The sequence below is a fragment of the Ornithorhynchus anatinus genome, chromosome 4 (genome assembly GCF_004115215.2).
Source record: "Ornithorhynchus anatinus isolate Pmale09 chromosome 4, mOrnAna1.pri.v4, whole genome shotgun sequence".
NCBI classification, from domain to species: domain Eukaryota; kingdom Metazoa; phylum Chordata; class Mammalia; order Monotremata; family Ornithorhynchidae; genus Ornithorhynchus; species Ornithorhynchus anatinus.
Window position 1 is genome coordinate 103,822,835 of NC_041731.1, and position 20,956 is coordinate 103,843,790.

General features: G+C 49.2%; 1 protein-coding gene across 1 annotated transcript in view; it reads left to right on the plus strand.

The window, feature by feature from the left end:
* The first annotated feature begins 1,112 nt into the window (after positions 1-1,112).
* The window catches only part of LOC100083241 (vitellogenin-2-like), a 63,383-nt gene continuing 43,539 nt past the window's right edge, over positions 1,113-20,956 (plus strand). Inside the window, exons 1-12 of the mRNA XM_029063584.2 lie at positions 1,113-1,375; positions 1,494-1,514; positions 2,565-2,716; positions 6,872-7,123; positions 8,519-8,680; positions 8,786-8,934; positions 10,235-10,382; positions 10,490-10,647; positions 10,746-10,911; positions 11,911-12,036; positions 14,136-14,354; positions 20,652-20,869. Coding sequence (XP_028919417.1) covers positions 1,336-1,375; positions 1,494-1,514; positions 2,565-2,716; positions 6,872-7,123; positions 8,519-8,680; positions 8,786-8,934; positions 10,235-10,382; positions 10,490-10,647; positions 10,746-10,911; positions 11,911-12,036; positions 14,136-14,354; positions 20,652-20,869 — 1,811 coding nt within the window. The 5' untranslated portion in view covers positions 1,113-1,335. The remainder of the gene's footprint in view (positions 1,376-1,493; positions 1,515-2,564; positions 2,717-6,871; positions 7,124-8,518; positions 8,681-8,785; positions 8,935-10,234; positions 10,383-10,489; positions 10,648-10,745; positions 10,912-11,910; positions 12,037-14,135; positions 14,355-20,651; positions 20,870-20,956) is intronic.

A 20,956-nucleotide genomic window follows, 5' to 3' on the forward strand; every position in this document is an offset into this window, starting at 1 on the left:
GATCGTCATTATGGGACAGAAGCAAAAATCAGGAATCGATACCTCCAAAGGACGATTGAGCATTTCATCGATTCTCATTTCTCTCGCCTGCCCGCAGCCAAAGAAACCAATTTCAACAGCTCGCTGTGCATCATCTTCAAGGTGTTTCGAAGACACAGTAATGTAGGAGAAGGGGCTTTGAAGAAGTCACCAGCTCCTCTTTCAGCCAGCCTCTGAGGGGGCCAGAGGTTCGACCAACCCGATCCCGAAAGAACCTGCTCTAGCATTCAACATCCCCCCGGAGAAGGAGTTCTACAGCCTCCCTTGGGTATCACGTTCCAACTCCCCTTGTTGGAAAATCCTTCCTCATCTAACACCCCAGTTCTCCTAGGTGGTAGTTTATGCTCATTTCTCTCCCCAGGGGAATTTTTTCCATCATCTTCTAAACAAAGATCTTTGTTATCAACTTTTAATTTCTCTCGGGGAAATAATACCAAAAAACAATACAGAAAAATAATAACGTTGGTATTTGTTAAGCGCTTACTACGTGCGGAGCACTTTTCTAAGCGCTGGGGGGGGATACGAGGTGATCAGGTCGTCCCACGTGGGGCTCACCGTTTTAATCCCCATTTTCCAGATGAGGGAACTGAGGTACAGAGAAGTTAAACGACTTGCCTAAAGTCACACAGCCGGCAAGCGGCGGAGCCGGGATTCGAACTCATGACCCCTGACTCCCAAGCCCGGGCTCTCGCCGCTGAGCCACGCTGCTTCTAGGTGATAATTTCGGCTCATCGTTTCTTCCCCCGGGGGAATTTTTTCATTGTCATCAAGTTTTCATTTCTCTTCAGAAAATAACGCCAAAAAAAGAGTACAGAAGTATGTGTTGGCGGCGGGTGGGAGGACGACATATTTAGAACTACCAAGGGTTGCCAGTCTTTTTTGCCAGGATTTACATGTGCGCAATTCTCCCGAGTCATCATCCCCCCGAATGCGATCTTTCATTCTACGCCAGGTCAGGATAACCGGCGAAATGTCACTGTAACCTGCACCGCAACCAACGCCCCGGAGCTTGAACTGTGGCGTTTGGGTCTCCTAACCTAATGGGTTTAAAACTCTCACAAAGAGAACGCCCCCGTGATGTTTGCGAGTTGCGGACGATTACTGTGTAATCGGAGCAGGTGAGTACCAAAGACCACGCCGTCTGAAAATGACACGTCCGGCAGCTGCAAACATCGGTGTTTGCCTGAGGTGATAAAAAGTTGCCAGCACAGCAGAAAAGTGGTCGGTGGAGACCGGGGGCAGAACTCTCCAGCCATAAAAATCCACTGGCGCCTCAGTCCCCCGCTCACTGGCACCATGAGGGCATTCATCTTGGCCCTGCTAGTCTCCCTGGCGGGTGAGTCCTCCTATCTTCTCGGGCCGTAGGGCCCGGTTGGGTTTCAGGCATGGGGATGGCACGTCTCCCCCAGCCCCCCGATTCTCACCCGTGTGTGCGTTTGCTTTGTTTTATACAGGGAGCGAGAAGTACCCCGTGGGTAAGTCCGCTTTTCACTTTCTGCGTTTCGCTCGTGGTCTTCGATCCATCGACCCGTGGTAAATTATCGGGCGCTTCCTGGGTAGAGAGCACTGTTCTAAGGGCTTGGGGGGGAGTCCAGTCTAACAGGGTCGGTAGGCCCGTCCCCTGCTCTACAGTCTGGAGGCGAGCTTATCGTCACTAAGAGTGTAATCTCCTCTAGGGCAGGGACTGTCTTCTATTTTTAGTGTGCCTCGAAGCATCTAGTGAGGTGAGGATACCCAGGAGTAGCTCAGGAAGCCCCGATACGTTTCCGGTGATGGTGTGTCAGCATCATCACCACGGGCCGTCCACCCAACGTAAGCTCCTTGAGGGCAGCCATCACGTCCAACCAATCTATCAGTCAATCGATCAGTCATATTTAGCTATTTTTCTGGTATTCGTTAAGGGCTTACTATGTGCCAAATACTGTTCTAAGCACTGAGGGAGATACGAATCAGGCAGGTTGGACACAATCCTCGTCCCACTTGGGGCTCACGGTCTTAATCCCCATTTTACCGATGAGGTAACTGAGGTGCAGAGAAGTGAAGTGACTCGCCCGAGGTCACACAGCAGACATGTGGCGGAGCTGGGATTAGAACCCAGGTCCTTCTGACTCCCAGGCCCGTGCCCTATCCGCTAAGTCGTGCTGCTTTGCTAATCAGGTTGGACCGAGTCCATGTCCCACATGAGGCTCCCCGGTCTTAGTCCCCACTTTACAGATGAGGTAACTGAGGCACAGAGGAGTTAAATGACTTGTCCAAGGTCACACAGCAGACAAATGGCAGGGCCGGGATCAGAACCCACATCCTCCTGGCTCCCTGGCCTGTTTTCTCTCCACTAGGCCCCGTTGCTTCTCTTCTCAAATTGAGAGCTTACTGTGTGCAGAGTTTGGGAGAGTACAATGTAATATAGTCGATAGACACATTCCCTGGCCACAACAATTTTATACCCTGTAGTATTGTGCTCTCCCAAGTGCTTAGTACTTAATTAATAGGACTGATTGATTGATTGATGATTTGTGTCTTTACAGAGCCAGAATTTAGCAGCAGCAAGACCTACGTGTACAGTTACGAAGGACAGCTCCTCAGTGGGTTGCCAGACAGAGATCTGGCGAGAGCTGGGTTGAAAATCTCGTGCAAAGTGGAGATTAGCGGAGCATCAGAGAAGGCACACTACCTCAAGGTACCTACCTGGTGGGGCTCGGCGGGAAACGAACGGGTCCGAACTAAAAAGGACTCGCAGACTCGATCTGTGGATCTGCCGTCGCTTGGCAGTTAAGGGAAGGCTTGGCTGCGGAATTAGAATTCAGCCCACGTGATTAGTTCCCTAGCAGAATCGCCAGTGATTTATTAGCCTTGCCAAAAATACCAATTGTGCCAGCTAACGGACGGAGCCTAGTTCGGCTCGGCAAAAATTGGAATAACCAAAATCGCGTATCGCCTGCCGGTGAGACTCTTACATTCTTGGGCCTCCACGGTGTTTCAGTGACTTCTCCCGGGAGAGGGAGGGAAGATGAAGGGCCGAGAACGGAGGGAACGTGTCTGTTTATTGTTATGTATTATACTCTCCCCTGCTCTGCACCCAGTAAGGGCTCAATAAACACAACTGACTGACTGATTGACTGACTGACGTCCTTTCTCTGATGGACCGAGTCCATTTTGGTTCGCCAGAAGTTGTTTTTTCGGGATTTAAACGAGCTTCGGTTTAGGAGATTGAGTAAAAAGTGCAGATTCAGGAGGGTTCTGAAGATAACAGATGTTCTTTTATGGCAAATTCTTTACCAAATAAGCAGAAAATTCATTCATTCAATCGTATTTATTGAGCGCTTACAGTGCAGAACTCTGTCCTAAGCTCTTGGAAAGTACAATTCAGCAACAACGAGAGACAATCCCTGCCCACATTGGGTTCACAGTCTAGAATGGGGGAGACGGACATCGAAACAAGTAAACAGGCATCAGTAGCATCATTATAAGAAGAATTTTGACTACAGGCAAATCATTAATAGAAATAAATAGAATTAAAATAATAAATATGTACATATATACACAAGTGCTTCAGGGCAGGGAGGAGGGTAGAGCAAAGGAAGCGCTTTGGGGAGATTGGGGAGGGGAAGCAGACGAAAAGAGGGAATTAGTCTGGGAAGGCCTCCTGGAGGAGGTGAGCTTTCAGGAGGGCTTTGAAGAGAGGAAGTGTGCTAGTTTGACAGATTTAAGGAGGGAGGGGGTTCCAGGCCAGAGGTAGGACGTGGGCCAGGGGTCGAGGGCGGGACAGGCAAGAACGAGAAAATGTTGATTTTAGGGTAGGTCACCAGGTTAAGACTCAGCTAGAAATTTGGGAATTGTTTATTCAGTGTTTTGCCAGGGGCATTTGTTGGGTTTGGGTGTCCTTTTTGAGTCCTCGATGATAATAATAATAATGATGATGTTGGTATTTGTTAAGCGCTTACTATGTGCAGAGCACTGTTCTAAGCGCTGGGGTAGATACACGGTCATCAGGTTGTCTCACATGACAGTCTTCATCCCCATTTTCCAGATGAGGTAACTGAGGCCTAGAGAAGTGAAGTGACTTGCTCACAGTCACACAGCTGCCAAGTGGTAGAGCAGATGATGCTGATGGCATGGAAGGGTATGGAAGGGGGCGAGCCCCAGAAACCTCTCACCCCCCAACACACGCGCACACACACACACACACGCACGCACGCACGCACTTCACCCTGGTTCAGTGAGCTCACTCCCAGCTGAACCAGGAACACCTTCTGTAGAAGGTCAGTGAGCCAGTCCGTAGTGGCCAAGCAGCGACAGGGAGAAATTCTTTGTTGTGCTGCTCGAGTGACAAAGAAACCCAAGTCTTTGAGGGAGCAGGATTGCAGGCAGGTGCCTTCCCTCCAGATGAACTCTGGCCAGGTCCTTTCCTCCGGGTCTTCCTTCAGACATTCGGAAATTCTGAGGTGGATTGAAAATGGCCACGAGCCCCATAATAATGATGGCATTTGTTAAGTGCTCACTATGTGCCAAGCGCTGTTCTAAGCAAGGGGGTAGATACAAGGTCAGGCTTAGTCTTCATCGCCATTTTCCAGATGAGGTAACTGAAGCCCAGAGAAGTGAAGTGATCTGCCCAAAGTCACCCAGCTGACAAGCGGCAGGGGCGGGATTAGAACCCACGACCTCTGACTCCCGAGCCCGGGCTCTTTCCGCTAAGCCATCGGCTTCTCGTCTGCTTCTCGTTCCACGGGATCCCGTTCACACCGCGGTAGGGTCGCAGGGCACACCGGGTGCTCGGCGCGAAGTACAGATGTCTCCACGTCAGGCCGAGGGCCTCACACAACATAAGGCCCGTGACGTCACGTGCGGCATCTGGGGGGAGAAAACCTATTTCCGCCACAGCTCCTCGCTGCTGCGATAACGCCGCTCCCTCCCCTCGACTCGGGACCCGGAGAGTTCGCCCTGATTTACACTCTGCTGACAGATCAGACTGGGCCCTGGCTTCTTCTTCTCCCACTCCCTTTTTTGTCATTCTTGCACTTAGATCTGTACCCTTTATTCACCTCTCCTTCGGCCCCACATCACGAGCCGGACTATATTCGTATTAATGTTTTCCTCCCCCTCTGAACTGTAAGCTCACTGCCTCGCCCAAGCGCTTAGTAGAGTGCTCCGCACACGGTAGCCCTCCATAAATGTGACTGATTGATTGATTGATCAGTCTGATGGACAACGGAGGGTGGCGATCTTTGAGAAGGGCAGGAGTGTGGCCATTTTGAGAGAAGGTTTCCGGGGGCCGTCTTTGGAAGGATCTAGGTGGCCACTGAAGACAGTTGGCCCTGGCTTCCTGCCCCTGTGACTAGGTCACTGTACCAGCTTCCTTCCTCTACCCCAAAATGGGCTTTCCGTTTTATAATTCCCAAGGCCCGTCGTAGCCAAGTGGCAGATGGCCGTTGGAGTCGCCTGGTGGTTTCAAAGATCGGAAAGCACTGGCGGAATGAGAAACAAATCGCGGTTAGGACTCAATCAATCCATCAGTGGTATTTTTTGAGCTCTGACTATGTGCAGAACACTGTACTTGGGATAGTTCAACAGAATTAGCAGATAATAATAATGTTGGTATTTGTTAAGCGCTTACTATGTGCCGAGCACTGTTCTAAGCGCCGGGGTAGATACGGGGTAATCGGGTTGTCCCACGTGAGGCTCCCAGTTAATCCCCGTTTTACAGATGAGCTAACTGAGGCGCAGAGAAGTGAAGTGACTTGCTCACAGTCACACAGCTGACAAGCGGCAGAGCCGGGATTCAAACTCATGACCTCTGACTCCCAAGCCCGGGATCTTTCCACTGAGCCACGCTGCTTCTCTAGATGTGTTCCCTGCCCATAATGATCCCCTCGCCACCGCACCCTCTGCTCCTCCCCTCCCCTTTACCCCTCCCCTCAGCACTGTGCTCATTTGTATATATTATTTATTACCCTATTTATTTTGTTAACGAGGTGTACGTCCCCTTGATTCTATTTATCGTGATAACGTTGTCTTGTTTTTGTTTCGTTCTGTTTTGCTCTGCCGTCTGTCTCCCCCGATTAGACCGTGAGCCCGTCAGCGGGCGGGGACTGTCTCTATCTGTTGCCGGATTGTCCGTTCCAAGCGCTTAGTACAGTGCTCTGCACATAGTAAGCGCTCAATAAATACTATTGAATGAATGAATCTTACAGTCTAGAGGGACGCCATTGAAAATGAAATGGAAATGGGCATGTTAATGATTGTCCCCTTCTTCTCCGGAAGGACTGCTAGCAGCCTGCGCTTGAGCGAGAAGAAGAGAGTCAGTCAGTTGTATTTATCGAACGTTATTGAGTGCACAGTACAGTCTGCAGACCACTGTAGTAAACGCGTAGGAGCGTGCAATATAATAATAAACCAACATTCCCTGCCCACAGTGAGCTCACAGTCTAGAAGGGGGGACTATTATATTTATTAACATAAATAAATTACAATTATGGACATGAATGTTGTGGGCCTGGAAGGAGGGATGAATAAAGGAAACAAGTCAGGGTGACACGGAAGGGAGTTGAAGGAAGAGGGGCTAAGTCAGGGAAGACCTCTTGGAGGAGATGTGTCTTCTAATAAGACTTTGAAGGAGGGGGATTGTCTGTCGGATATGAGGAGGGAGGGCGTTCCAGGCCAGAGGCAGGGGATGGGTGAGAGGTTGGAGGTGAGATCGATGCAATCAAGGTGCGGTGAGAAGGTTCGCATTAAAGGAGCGGAGTGGGTTGGCTGGGATGTAGTAGGAAAGTTAGTTAGTGACCACTAACTAGTTAGTTAGTCAGGATCCACTTTTTCATTTCATTCTCACCTGCAGATCCGATCTCCACAAGTAGACGAATACAACGGCTACTGGCCCCAAGATGCCTTCGTTCACTCTTCCAAGCTCACCCGTATCCTCGCTTCCCACCTGAACGCGCCCATCAAATTCGAATATGTCAAAGGGAGGGTCGGAGCCATTTTTGCCCCGGAGGACATGTCCGACACCGTTGTGAACATACTGAGAGGAATCCTCCAAATGTTGCACTTGACCATCAAGAAAACCCAGTCGGTGTATGACCTGCAGGAGGTTTGTGTTCCCATTCCCTGGCAGATGGGAAGCAGCGGGGCCTAGAGGATAGAGCGTGGGCCTGGGAGTCGGAAGGGCCTGGGTTTTAATCCTGGCCCTGTCACATGTCTGCTCCGTGACCTTGGGCGAGTCTTCACCTCTCTGGGCCTCAGGCACCTCATCTGTAAAATGGGGGTTCAGAGCAGGAGCCCTATGAGGGGCAGGGACAGTGACCAACCTGAGTATCTATCCATCCTGGCGCTTAGAACGGTGCTTGACACATAGTAAGTGCTTAACAAGTACCGTAACTACTTCACTTCTCTGGGCTTTTGTTTTTAGTGTTTGTTAAGCACTTACTATGTGCCAGGCACTGTACTAGGTGCTGGACTCGGTTTCCTCATCTGTAAAATGGGGATAAAAATTTAAAAAAAATGGTGGTGTTTGTTAAGCGCTTACTATGTGTAAAGCACTGTTCTAAGCGCTGGGGGATACAAGGTGATCAGTTTGTCCCTCTTGGGGCTCACAGTTTTAATCCCCATTTGACAGATGAGGTAACTGATTCATTCATTCAATAGTATTTATTGAGCGCTTACTATGTGCAGAGCACTGTACTAAGCGCTTGGAATGAACGAGTCGGCAACAGATAGAGACGGTCCCTGCCCTTTGACGGGCTTACGGTCTAATCGGGGGAGACGGACAGACGAGAACGATGGCAATGAATAGAGTCGAGGGGAAGACCGTCTCGTAATAACAATGGCAACTAAATAGAATCGAGGCGATGTACATTTCATTAACAAAATAAAATTAACAAAATAAAAGTGCTCAGCACTTGGGAAAGCACGATACGGAGGCACAGAGAAGTGAAGTGACTAGCCCAAGGTCACACAGCTGACTAGCGGTGGAGCCGGGATTAGAATCCGTGACCTCTGACTCCCAAGCCCGCGCTCTTTCCATTGAGGCACGCTGCGTGAGCCCCTTGAGGGACATGGCCTGTGCCCGACCTGATTAACCTCTGCCTACCTCGGTGCTTAGTATGGATGGTTCCACACCAAAAAAACATTCTTTCCTTCAGCTTAGTAATGATCGTATTTATGAAAGCGCTTACTGTATGTCAGGCACTGTACTGAAGTCCCGGGCAGATCCAATACAATCAGGTCAGACACGCTCCCTATCCCACACAGGACTCCTAGTCCAAGTCGGATGGAGACCAGATATTAAATCCCCATTTTAGAAACGAGGAAACCGAGGCCCAGAGAAGTGCGATGTTTCACCCCCACTCACCCACCAGACAGAGTGGCAGAGCCGGAGTTAGAACCCGGGCCCTCCGAATCCCCAGCCTGTGCCGTTCCCCGTTGCTTCCCCCGACTTCTTCCGATCCTCAGAGCAGAGACTGATTCTCCGCTCCCGTCTCTGCAGATGGGGATCGGAGGACTCTGTCACACCAGATACATCATCCAGGAAGACAAGAAGGAAGAGAGCATCACCATCAGCAAGACCAAGGACCTCAACAGTTGCCAAGACAAGGTGGTGAAGAGCAGCGGGATGGCTTACAAGTTCACCTGCCCTTTCTGCGACAAGGTAGGGCCGATCCGCGCTTAGCCCCGGTACCGTTCCAGGGGTGGGGCCTTCTGGCCGACCGCTGACGACGACGAAACTCACGACGCCGTGTCCTGGCTCCTCTAGAGAGACAAGACCACGAAAGGGACGGCCTCGTACACGTACAAGATGAAATACGCGGAAGCGGGCGCCTTGATCACCCAAGTTAAGGCTCAGCAGGTGTATCAGACGGCTCCCTTCAACGAACTCAACGGCGTTGCCGTCGCTGAATCCAAGTAGGATTTAGTGGGTTTTTTATACCTAGTGCTTCTGGGGGCGGGGGCCTATTATCCCATGAATTTGCCCACGTCGGCCATTTTAGAAATCCATTCTCTTTCCTCTACTCCACCGACATCCTTGGGATTGCAGGAGCTTGAAAAGTAACTCGGATGGGGCATATCCGGTGGGGAGAAAATGCACGTCCATCAATCGATCGATGGTATTTATTGAGCACTTACTGGGTGCAGAGATTGGGAGAGCATTCCTCTTCGCTTGGGAGAGTAGAGGCACAATAGAGTTTGTAGGCATAGCTTACAGCCTAGATCAGTCAATCAATCAATGGTGTTTATCAAGCACTTACTTTGCGCAGAGCACGGCACTAAGTGCCCGGAGAGTAACAGAGTTGGTAGACACATTCTCCGCTCTCGACAAGCTTGTCGTCTAGATAGTAGCGTAAATAAATAACTTAAGGATTATATATGTAAGTGCTGCTGAGCTGAGGGGGGTGTGAATACCACAGGCCTAAAGGGTATAGTGCAGAGGTGACACAGGTGACACAGAAGGGAGAGGGAGTCGGGAAAAACAGGGCTTCAGCAGGGAAGGCCTCTTGGAGGAAATGTGCCCTTAATCAATCAATCATATTTATTGAGCGCTTACTGTGTGCAGAACGCTGTACTAAGGCCGTGGGAAAATGCAATATAATGCAGTTGGTAGACACTTTCCCTGCCCAGTGTATTTTTTATTTATTTATATTAATGTCCCGCTAGAGCTTGTCGTGTTTGTCGTATTGTACTGTCCCCAATGCTTAGTACGGTGCTTTGCACATGATGAACGTTCAATAAATCTGATTGAATGAATGAATGAATGAATGAATATATAAGAAATGGGGATTTCCCCAGTCCTGGTTCCTTTGACTATAGATCAATTAGTTTGTTTGAAAACTTCAATTCCTTCCGGTTGGAAATGAAACTGCGGAAAATATTTCAGATGTACCCATTTTCCATCCATTCACAATCCAGGGTTACCTAAGCTCCCTATGGGCAGGGAATGAGTCTACCAACTCTGTTATATTGTATTCTCCCAACATCATCATTATTAGTATCATTACAGTGCTCTGCACACAAACAGTGCTTGGCATATAGTAAGCGCTTAACAAATACCATCATTATTATTATTAAGCACTCAATAAATACAGTTGATTGATTGGTAGAGATAAAAAGTCTGAAAAAAAATGCCCAAATGGGGTGCCTTCAAGCAACGGGGCAGATGTTATGCCTTTCTTTTTCACCTGTTGGTATCTCTTCCTTTCCGTTTCAGGCAAGTATTTACTCTGCTTGAAATTAAAAGCAAACAGACCCCGCCGGAAATACACCTGCGGAATCACGGAAACATCCGGTACCATTTCCCTAAAGAGATGCAACAGATGCCGATGCAGATAATAAAGTTAAAAAATCCCGAAGACCGGGTATAGGATGCTTAATTGATTCTTGACACCAACGGGCCAAATGAGAATTCCATTGCGATGAAAGGATCCGATTATTATTACCCTGTCGCTCTCTATTTTCGTCACAGATCTTGGAGACCCTGAAATATTTAGTACAGGCCAATCAGCACGATATCAAGGAAGACGCCCCAACCAAATTCCTCGAGCTCACCCTGCTTTGCCGGGCATCGACTTTCGAAGGTCTGGACGCTGTCTGGAAGCAGTACGAGGGGAAGAGCCACTACAGGTTAAGTCCGAAAGTCACGGCAGCGCATTTCCACCCTCGAAGATTTGAAGCGGGACTGCGGTAGGAGAAATGAGTGTAATTTTCTCCCTGTTTTCCAGGCGATGGCTGCTGAGTGCCATTTCCATGGCCGGCTCTTTTGACTCGTTCAAGTTCCTGAAAAAAAAGATTCACGGGGAGGAGACCCACTTCACGGAAACAGCTGCCATCCTCTCGCTGGTCTTCCATTCTATCAGACTCGAAGAGAAACTGATACCTGAGGTCATCGTAAGTGCCGTCTATTTTCTGGAATGATCTAATTGCAGGGTCCAACTCTTTCCCCCGGTCGTATTTTTCAAAAGTATTCAGAAGGACACAAAGATGTACTTACGACATGACGGGTTCTATACGAGTCCCCACATCAATGCACAGTTTCATGAACTGGAATGGAGAATAGCATTGGTTCTCGATGTAGAGAAGCAGGGTGATCTAATGGAAAGATTACGGCCCTGGGAATCAGAGGACCTGGGTTCTAATCCCGATTTTGCCACTCGTCTCCTGTGTGACCGGTCAGTTCACTTCTCTGACCCTCAGTTGCTTCGTCTGTAAAATGGGGATTAAGATTACGAGCCCTATGTGGGACACAGACCGAGTCCAACCTGATTAGTTTGTGTCTACCCCATTTGCCTGGCCTACTGCAAGCACTTAACATATGCCATTCAAAAAAAAAAAAAGTTGTGTGTTCTCTACTGGAAGTATTGGAAAGAGAGCTAGGGAAAGAAGTCTTTTTGGCCACTATATTCAAATCACTTGGACAAGTCTCATTTTTGTTCTTCCTGAGTTATTTCAGCAGCAGATGAGACAAAAAGGAGTAGTGGTCTGCTGAAAAATGAAAACTGAGCTCTGAGGCACGTTGTAAAGGTTACAGTTGACTGCGACAAGAGGGACCATCTCTTGTGTGAAGAGCAACGTTTCTTCCTGCCATCTCTGATTTTCCGTTCACTGGAGATGAGGCCCATCTTTCCTGTTCGAGAAGTGCTGTTGGATATACAGTCTAGGGAATCGGGCGTCCCCCTTGAAGATTCCTAATGCTTGGAACACCCCTGACGCTCGTGGCTGGTGCATCTCACTGACGGGCTCCATAGTGGGGAACTTTCCCCTTTGTGAGAGTGAATTTCATTAGGAAGCCTGAAGAAAGATGAATGAATGAGTGAAGAGAGAAGGAGAAGCCTGTTGATCACAAGCACCCTACGCAATACCCATTTTAAACTGTTCTTCCTTTGGTAGGATCTAGTGACCAGCTCGCGGATTAAGAAAGACGCCACATTCCTCCAAATTGCACTCCTGGGATACGGTTCCTTCGTGTACAGATACTGCGCCGCCTCTTCCACCTGTCCGAATGCCGTTCTTCAGGTGAGCGGCTTCCATTTTACATTGGTGAATCCCAAATCACGAATGGCCGTGGATGAGAAAATATTTTGGAAAATAAACGGTCCCGAATGTGGGGAACGAAACACTGACTGGTGCTTCTTCCAGACCCGTAAATCATTAGCCTCGTAAAAGTCTTCTTATTCTCTGCAGTCCTCCCCCTTGTCCGACACCATATCGACCTCTCTGTCATATCGTCCTTCCTCACCTTGCCTACTTTCTTCTCCTCCTGCTCCCTGAGCAAAACGTCAAGAAGACTAAGCATCTTCCTGCAGCAAATGCATCTGCAAGGGAAAACCGTGTGCCCTAATGGAAAGAGCAGGGGCCTGGAAGTGAGAGGATCCGGGTTCTAATCCCAGCTCTGCCAGTTGCCTGCTCTGTGACCTCGGGCAAGTCACTTAACGTCTCTGGGCTTCAACGTCCTCAACTGCAAATTGGGGATTTAAAACCCGTTCTCCCTCCGAATTAGACTGTGAGTCCCACGTGGGACGGGGGCTGCATCTGACCTCATTACCTTGTATCTACCCCAGCACTTAGAGCAGTGCTCGACATGTGATAGTAACTATGTTATTTGTTAAGTGCTTAATATGAGCCAGGCACGGTACAAAGCGCCGGGGTGGATACAAGCAAATTGAGTTGGACAAAATGAGTCCCTGTTCCATGTGAGGCTCACAGTCTCAATAGCCATTTTACAGATGAGGTCACTGAGGCACAGAGATAAGAAGTGGGGTGACTTGCCAAGGTCACACAGCAGACAAGTGGCGGAGTCCGGATTAGAACTCGTGACCTTCTGACTCCCAGGCCGTGCTCCATTCATCGTGAGCACTTAAGAAATCCCATAAAACAAGCAAACAAACGCAACTCTCCTCCCCTCACCTCTTTCCCTCCCAACTTGCACCTCCTCTACTGATTCCCGGAAGCACCGAACAGGGAGAATGAAGAGCAGGAGAGCACTTTCATTTCCCTCGCTTCGCCTCACTGGGCAGAAGTTGGTTCATGACCATGTGGCCTGATTCATTAGCTTCTTAACCGGTTCATTTTCATCTTCCGCCCCGTGAGTGGAACTAGAAGCTCCCGTTTATCTCAGACCCGGAGTGAGACGATACCAGCGGCAGCCGGGTGATGCCTTTAATCGATAGAATTTAAGAATCACCTGCCGCGTGCAGAGCACTGTACTAAACACTTGGGAGAGTACAAAAGAGTTAGAAGACGTGGTTCCTCCCCTCCTGGAGCTTGCGGTCTCCTCTAAGTTTTACATTTCCAAATTCCTTTCCCAGAATTGCACCATGAAAGATTTTTTCCTCAGCGCACCAGGGAGAATTATGGTGCCATCTTAAAACCGGGCGATCAGCCGGTAAAGAAAGGGATTAGGAGTAGATGTCAATATATAAAGTAACTGTTTTTTCCATGCGGTGGAGTCAACAGAATGCATAATAATAATGTTGGTATTTGTTAAGCGCTTACTATGTGCAGAGCACTGTTCTAAGCGCTGGGGTAGATACGGGGTCATCAGGTGGTCCCACGTGAAGCTCACAGACTTACTTCCCATTTTACAGATGAGGCCCAGAGAAGTGAAGTGACTCGCCCACAGTTACACAGCTGCCAAGTGGCAGAGCCGGGATTCGAACCCACGACCTCTGACTCCCAAGCCCGGGCTCTTTCCACTGAGCCACGCTGCTTCTCATATAGAGGTTGCATTGTTCTACCTGGGTCAAGACCCGTAGGTGAGGAAGCAGCTCGGCGTCGTGGTTGGAACCGGGGCCTGGGAGTCAAAAGATTTATGGGATCTGATCCCAACTCCCACCGCTTGACTGTTATGTGACCTTGGGCAAATCACTTCACTTCTCTGCGCCTCAGTGACCTCCTCCGTAAAATGGGGATCGAGACTCTGAGCCCCACGTGGGGCGGGGACTGCGTCCGACCCGATTCGCTGGTATCCACCCCACCGCTCATGACAGTGCCTGGCACATAGTAAGCACCGTAATTATTATTACGAAGTGCAGCGGGTTTGAATATGGGGGCTCACTCCCGGGGTGAGGCCTGTGCTTGAAACAAGAAAACCAAGAGCGGTGTTTGCTTTGCAGGTCCTCCACGACTTTGCGGCCGAGGCGCTTAGCAAAGGCCACGAGGAAGAGATGGCCATCGCCCTGAAGGCCCTGGGCAACGCCGGCCAGCCGGCCAGCATGAAGCGCATCCAGAAATTCCTGCCGGGATTTTCATCCACTGCTTCTGATCTCCCCGTCAGGATTCAGGCGGAAGCCGTGATGGCGTTCAGAAAAATGGCTTGGAAGGATCCCAAAAAAGTAAGGCTTAGCTTTAGTAATACATGACGCTGGAAGATTAATGAGCCTGGCCCAGAAGTGATCATTATCCTCATCGGTAATCAATCCATCACATTTATGGAGTGCTTACTGTGTAATAATAATAATGATGTTGGTATCTGTTAAGCGCTTACTATGTGCAGAGCACTGTTCTAAGCGCTGGGGTAGATACAGGGTCATCAGCTTGTCCCACGTGAGGCTCACAGTGAATCCCCATTTTACAGAGGAGGGAACTGAGGCACAGAGAAGTTAAGTGACTTGCCAACAGCTGACAAGTGACAGAGCTGGGAGTCGAACCCGTGACCTCTGACTCCGAAGCCCAGGCTCTTTCCACTGAGCCACGCACTAGGAGAGGATGATACGACAGTCGGCAGGAACATTCCCTGCCTACAATGAGCTTACAGAGTCGAGGGGGAGACAGACATCAGTATAAATAAGTAATTTATAAATGTGCACCTGAGTGCTTAGAAGCAGCGTGGCTTATTGGAAAGATCACGGGCTTGGGAGTCAGAGGACGTGGGATCTGATCCCGGCTCCGCCACGTGTCTGCTGTGCGACTTTGGGCAAGCCACTTAACTTCTCTGTGCCTCAGTGCCCTCATCTGTAAAATGGGGATGAAGACTGTGAGCCCCACGTTGGACAACCTGATGACCCTGTATCTACCCCAGCGCTTAGAACAGTGCTCTGCACATAGTAAGCGCTTAACAGATACCAACATTATTATTATTACCCCAGCGCTTAGAACAGTGCTTGTCATGTAATAAGCACTTAATAAATACCATATCATTATCATTACTATTATTATTTGGGGCACAGATTGTTAGCGTTCATGATTCTTCTCCTCAAGGTTCTTACAATCTAGCTGACAGACCCTAAAATAAATTACAGAGAGGAGAAAGAAGGAAAACGAGTTCATGTTCAAGTGGTGCCCCTATGTGTCCTGTGTACAAAAGTGCTGAAAGAGGTCATGAAGTAATTAAGTGATTAGGTCACGTAAGAGTGTTGAAGAGGCAGGAGGGGCATATTCAGTGGTTGCCTATCAAGCTTCGAATGAAGCAAAAACTCCTCACTCTTGACTTCAAAGCTGTCCATCCCCCGGCCCCCTCCTACCTCACCTCCCTTCTCTCCTTCCACCGCCCACCCCGCATGCTCCGCTCCTCCGCCGCCCACCTCCTCGCCGTCCCCCGTTCTCGCCCATCCCGCCGTCGACCCCCGGGCCGCGTCCTCCCGCTGTCCCGGAACGCCCTCCCTCCTCCCCTCCGCCAAACTGACTCTCTTCCCCTCTTCAAAGCCCTACTGAGAACTCACCTCCTCCGAGAGGCCATCCCAGACTGAGCTCCCCTTTTCCTCCGCTCCTCCTCTCCTCCCCATCGCCCCGGCTCCCTCCTTCTTCTCCACCCCTCTCCCCGCCCCACGGCACTTGTGTATATATGTACGTATTTATTATTCTATTTTATTAATGATGCGAATATATCTATAATTCTATTTATTTATATTGACTCTATTGATGCCCGGCTACTTGTTTTGATCTCTCCCTTCTGCACCGTGAGCCCGTTGTTGGGTAGGGATCGTCTCTCTCTTTTGACGAATTGTACTTTCCAAGTGCTTAGTAAAGTGCTCTGCGCACAGTAAGCGCTCAATAAATACAGTTGAATGAATGAATATAAGTAAGGAGATTAAAATTGAATGGGGAGTGCAGGAGGGCTCCTGGAGGAGAGGTGATTTCCAAAGGACTTTGAAAATGGGAAAAGGTGTGAACCGTGGAATTCGAAGGGGCAATTACGGGCAGCGGGGAGGCCACGAGCAAGAAGTTAGCAGTGGGAAAAATGAGAAGGAGGCACGAGGAGTAGTAGGTTAAATCGAGAGACATGAAAGAATGTGAGCTGGAGTGTAGTGGGAGAAGAGAGTGGAGAAGTAGGAAGGAGAGAGGCCACGGAGGGCCTGAGAGACCATCGTCAGGAGTTTCTGATTGATGCGGAGCGGAATGGGTAACCCTTCGAGATTTCTGGGGAATAGGAGACGTGATGGCCTAGGGGAAAGAGCCTGGGTCTGGGAGTCAGAGTACCTGCGTTCTAACCTCAGCTCTGCCAATTGCTTGCTGTGTGACCTTGGACAAGTCACTTCACTTCTCTGTGCCTCAGTCCTCAACTGTAAAGTGAGGATTAAATACCTGAGAAGCAGCGTGGCCTAGTGGATAGAGCACAGACTGGGAGTCAGAAGGACCTGGGTTCTAAACCCAGCTCTGCCACCTGTCTGCTGTGTGACCTTGGGCTATTACTCTACTATTCGGTACCTCAGTGATCTCATCTGTAAAATGTGGATTAAGACTGTGAGCCCCGTGTGGGACATGGACTGTGTCCAACCTGATTAGCTTGTTTCGATCCCAGAACTTAGAACAGCGTCTGGCACGGAGTAAGCACTTAACAAATACCACAATTATTGTTATTATTACTAGTATTATTATTATTATCCCTCCTACTTGGATTAAGAGTCCCATGTGGAACAGGGCCTGTGTCAACCTGATAAACTTGTATCTACCCCAATGCTTAAAAAAGTGATTGACACATAGTAAGTGCTTAACAAATATCATTCCAAAAAAATAATAATAAAATGATCCGGCCTCAGCGTGCCCTATGGACCAGAAACGGGGCAGACTGGGTTGTGGTGAGTGGGTGGCGTTCTGGAGTATCCACGTGAAATCAAAACCTTTGTTCGAGAAGTTCAAGTGGAGTTTAGATCTGGAACTTGTTTCCTGGCTGATTTAATCTTTTTTGCATCTGTTTGGTAATCTGTGATAACAGCTTTTCTGGCCCCTTTCCTACTTCCTGGAGCTATACGGGTTTTGCCATGATTTTATGGTGCTTTAAAGAGGCGAGGAATCATCCTTAAACTTTCCTTAAAAGGTTGATCCAGCAACCCTCAGGAAGGCAAGAGGGCAGTGTGGGTGGATAAATAATGATGGTATTTGTGAAGCGCTTACTATGTGCAGAACACTGTTCTAAGCACCGGGGTAGATACAAGGTAATCAGGTTGTCCCCCGTGGGGCTCACAGTCTTCATCCCCATTTTACAGATGAGATAATTGAGGCCCAGAGAAGTGAAGTGACTTGCCCAAAGTCACACAGCTGACAAGAGACGGAGCTGAGATTAGAACCCACGACCTTTGAATCCCTAGCCAGCGCTCTTTCCACTAAGCCACGCTGCTTCTCTTAATTCATCTCCAGAGATGAATTGAAATGTCTGAAGGGAATCATATTACTCTGAAGCCACCGTGTTTTGTTTTTATTATGTTTTAGCACTTAAAAGGGAAGCACGGTAGTAGAGTGGAAATTGAGGGACTGTAAGTAATGTAGTGAATTATTTTTGATCCCTTACTCCAGTGAGCTTAACTTGGAAAACTTTCGACCTTGAAAATCCAGGAGGCCGTGTATTCTCTTCAGGTTCATTTTCACTGTCCCTCCATCCATCTTACCACTTCCGTTCTCTTCGGCCTGACCCATCTGAAAATCCAGATGATGCAGAAAGAGGAAGAATGTGGGTAGCGCTTAGTACATTGTTCTGCACGCAGTAAGCACTCAATAAATACCATTGATTGATTGAGGAAACTGTAGGTAGATCTAGAACAGGATAGTGATTTATAGGATGGAGAGTAAGAGGTGGGAAAATTGGAGAGGAAAAACTGACAAGAATACAAGGGTTGAAAGAAGGAGCAGTGAAGGATAACTCCAAGGTTGTAGGGCTCAGGGAAGGGAAAGATAGTGGTGTGGTCGTCTGTGATTGGAAATATAAGAGGAGGAGAGGATTTGGATGTAAAGAGGAGTTTCGTTTTGGACATGTTGAGCTTCAAGTGCCATCAGAACAAACGTGGCTTAGCGGATAGAGCAGAGGCCCGGGAATCAGAAGGATCGGGGCTCTAATCCTGGCTCCGTCCCTTGTCTGCTGTGTGACCTTGGGTAAGTCACTTCGCTTCTCCGTGCCTTCGTCTCCTCATCTGTAAAAAGGGGATTAAGACTGCAAGCCCCGTGTGGGGCAGGGATTGTGCCCAACCTCGTTAACTCGTATCTACCCCTGTGCTCTGTACGGTACAGAGTAAGCGCTTAAGAAATTAAAACCAAACAGATAAAAAAAGGCTTGTAGCGAGAACCTGGAAGCAGGAGGAAATGCAGAATTGCAGGGAAGGGGAGATATCAGGGTTCAGCAAGGTAGATTTAGGAGTCGTCTGCAAAGAATAATAGTAACAATTCTTGAGCACCCCGTAGAGGTGACGTGAAATCTACTTGCTAAGGGCTTGTGACGTGCAAAATAGCAAAAGGACACATTCCCCGCCTGCAGGGAGCTTCCACCCTAACAGGTGAGACAAACATAAAAATATTTGCAACTGGAAAAGCTAAAAATAAAGTGAACAAATGCACGTGAGTCCCAAGGAGGGTGTCAGTAAGATCAAACGATATGGCTCAAGATGCTGGGAAATGAATCAGGGACTGCTCGTTGGAGGAAGTCGGGCTTAGGAGAGATTGGAATGTGGGGAGAGCTCTCGTCTGTTGGATGTGGGGACGTATGAAATTCCAAGAGAGGGGAAGAGGATAAGCAGAGGCAGGAAAGTAGAGACAGAGGTAGAGCTAGGAGTCGGCTTGGAAACAACGAGGATGACAAATCGGAGAACAGCGGGACAGGAGAACCGATAGATCAGACAGGGAAACGGTACGCTGCTCTTCCGAATGCTTAGCCCAGTGCTCTTCATGCAGTAAGTGCTCAATAAATACCACTGACTGATTGATGAGTGGGTAATTGCAATCTTACTGCTACAGACTCTCGTTATATCCCGGCTAGACTACCGTGTCAGCCTTCTCTCTGATCTCCCTTCCTCCTCTCTCGCCCCGCTCCGGTCTATTCTTCACTCCGCTGCCCGGCTCGTCTTCCCGCAGAAACGCTCTGGGCCTGTCACTCCCCTTCTTAAAAACCTCCAGTGGTTGCCTATCGACCTCCGCTCCAAACGAAAACTCCTCACTCTAGGCTTCGAGGCTCTCCGTCACCTCGCCCCTTCCTACCTCTCCTCCCTTCTTTCTACCGCCAACCCCGCACGCTCCGCTCCTCCGCCGCCCACCTCCTCGCCGTCCCTCGGTCTCGCCCGTCCCGCCGTCGACCCCCGGGCCACGTCCTCGCGCGGTCCCGGAACGCCCTCCCTCCTCACCTCCGCCAAATTCATTCTCTTCCCCTCTTCAAAACCCTACTTAATACTCACCTCCTCCGAGAGGCCTTCCCAGACCGAGCTCCCTTCTCCCTCTACTCCCTCTACCGCCCCCCTTCACCTCTCCGCAGCTTAACCCTCTTTTCCCCCCATCTCCCTCTGCTCCTCCCCCTCTCCCTTCCCATCCCCTCGGCACTGTACTCGTCCGCTCGACTGTATATATTTTCATCACCCTATTTGTTTTGTTAATGAAATGCACATCGCCTCGATTCTATTTAGTCGCCATCGTTTTTACGAGACGTTCTTCCCCTCGACTCTATTTATCGCCATCGTTCTCGTCTGTCCGCCTCCCCCGATTAGACCGTGAGCCCGTCAAACGGCAGGGACCGTCTCTATCTTTTGCCGACTCGTTCATTCCAAGCGCTTAGTACACTGCTCTGCACATAGTAAGCGCTCAATAAATACTATTGAATGAATGAATGTCAACAGGGAGCTGACAGTCTAATTTCCTAAGCTATCAACACCCTTTAATAAAATATCGTCAAGCTGCCATAGGAAGGGACCTATTTGTTATTTTATAATTGAAATTTATTTTTAGTTATTAAAACGGCACTCGTTAAGTGCTTAACATGCGCCAGGCTGGGGTAGATACAGGCTGATCGGGTCCAACGCAATCCTCTGAGGCCTTAGCTCTTCCTCGACCCTTAACCCCGAATAACCTAATAAGAACTTGACTCTCCAAAAAGTTGGCCTCTCTCGATAATAGGTGCCCATCGAGCAGACTCGCCGGGAGATAAAACTCGAGAGATAAAATACAACAACAATGTTGGTATTTGTTAAGCGCTTACTATGTGCCGAGCACTGTTCTAAGCGCTGGGGTAGATACAGGGTCATCAGGTTGTCCCACGTGAGACTCACAGTCTAAATGGCCGTTTTACAGATGAGGTAACTGAGGCCCAGAGAAGTGAAGTGACTTGCCCACAGTCACACAGCTGACAAGTGGCAGAGGCGGAATTTGAACGCTTGACCTCTGACTCCCAAGCCCGTGCTCTTTCCACTGAGCCACGCTGACCTCGCTTTGTGTTTCTCCAGGTGCAGGATGTCCTTCTTCAGGTGTACGTAGACCGCTCGATCCACCCCAACGTCCGGATGGCGGCCTGTGTGATCCTGTTCGAAACCAAGCCGGGCCTGACTCTGGTCATGATCATAGCCAGTTCGGTGCAAAAAGAGACCAGCTTGCAAGTGGCCAGTTTCACTTATTCGCACATGAAGGTGCTGTCCAAGAGCACGATCCCGGAGTTTGCCAACGTGTAAGTGTGGGGCGGCCGGCTACCTCTACACTGTGAGCTGCTTGTACGCAGGGACTGTGTCTGTATATCGGACCGGGAAGCGGCGTG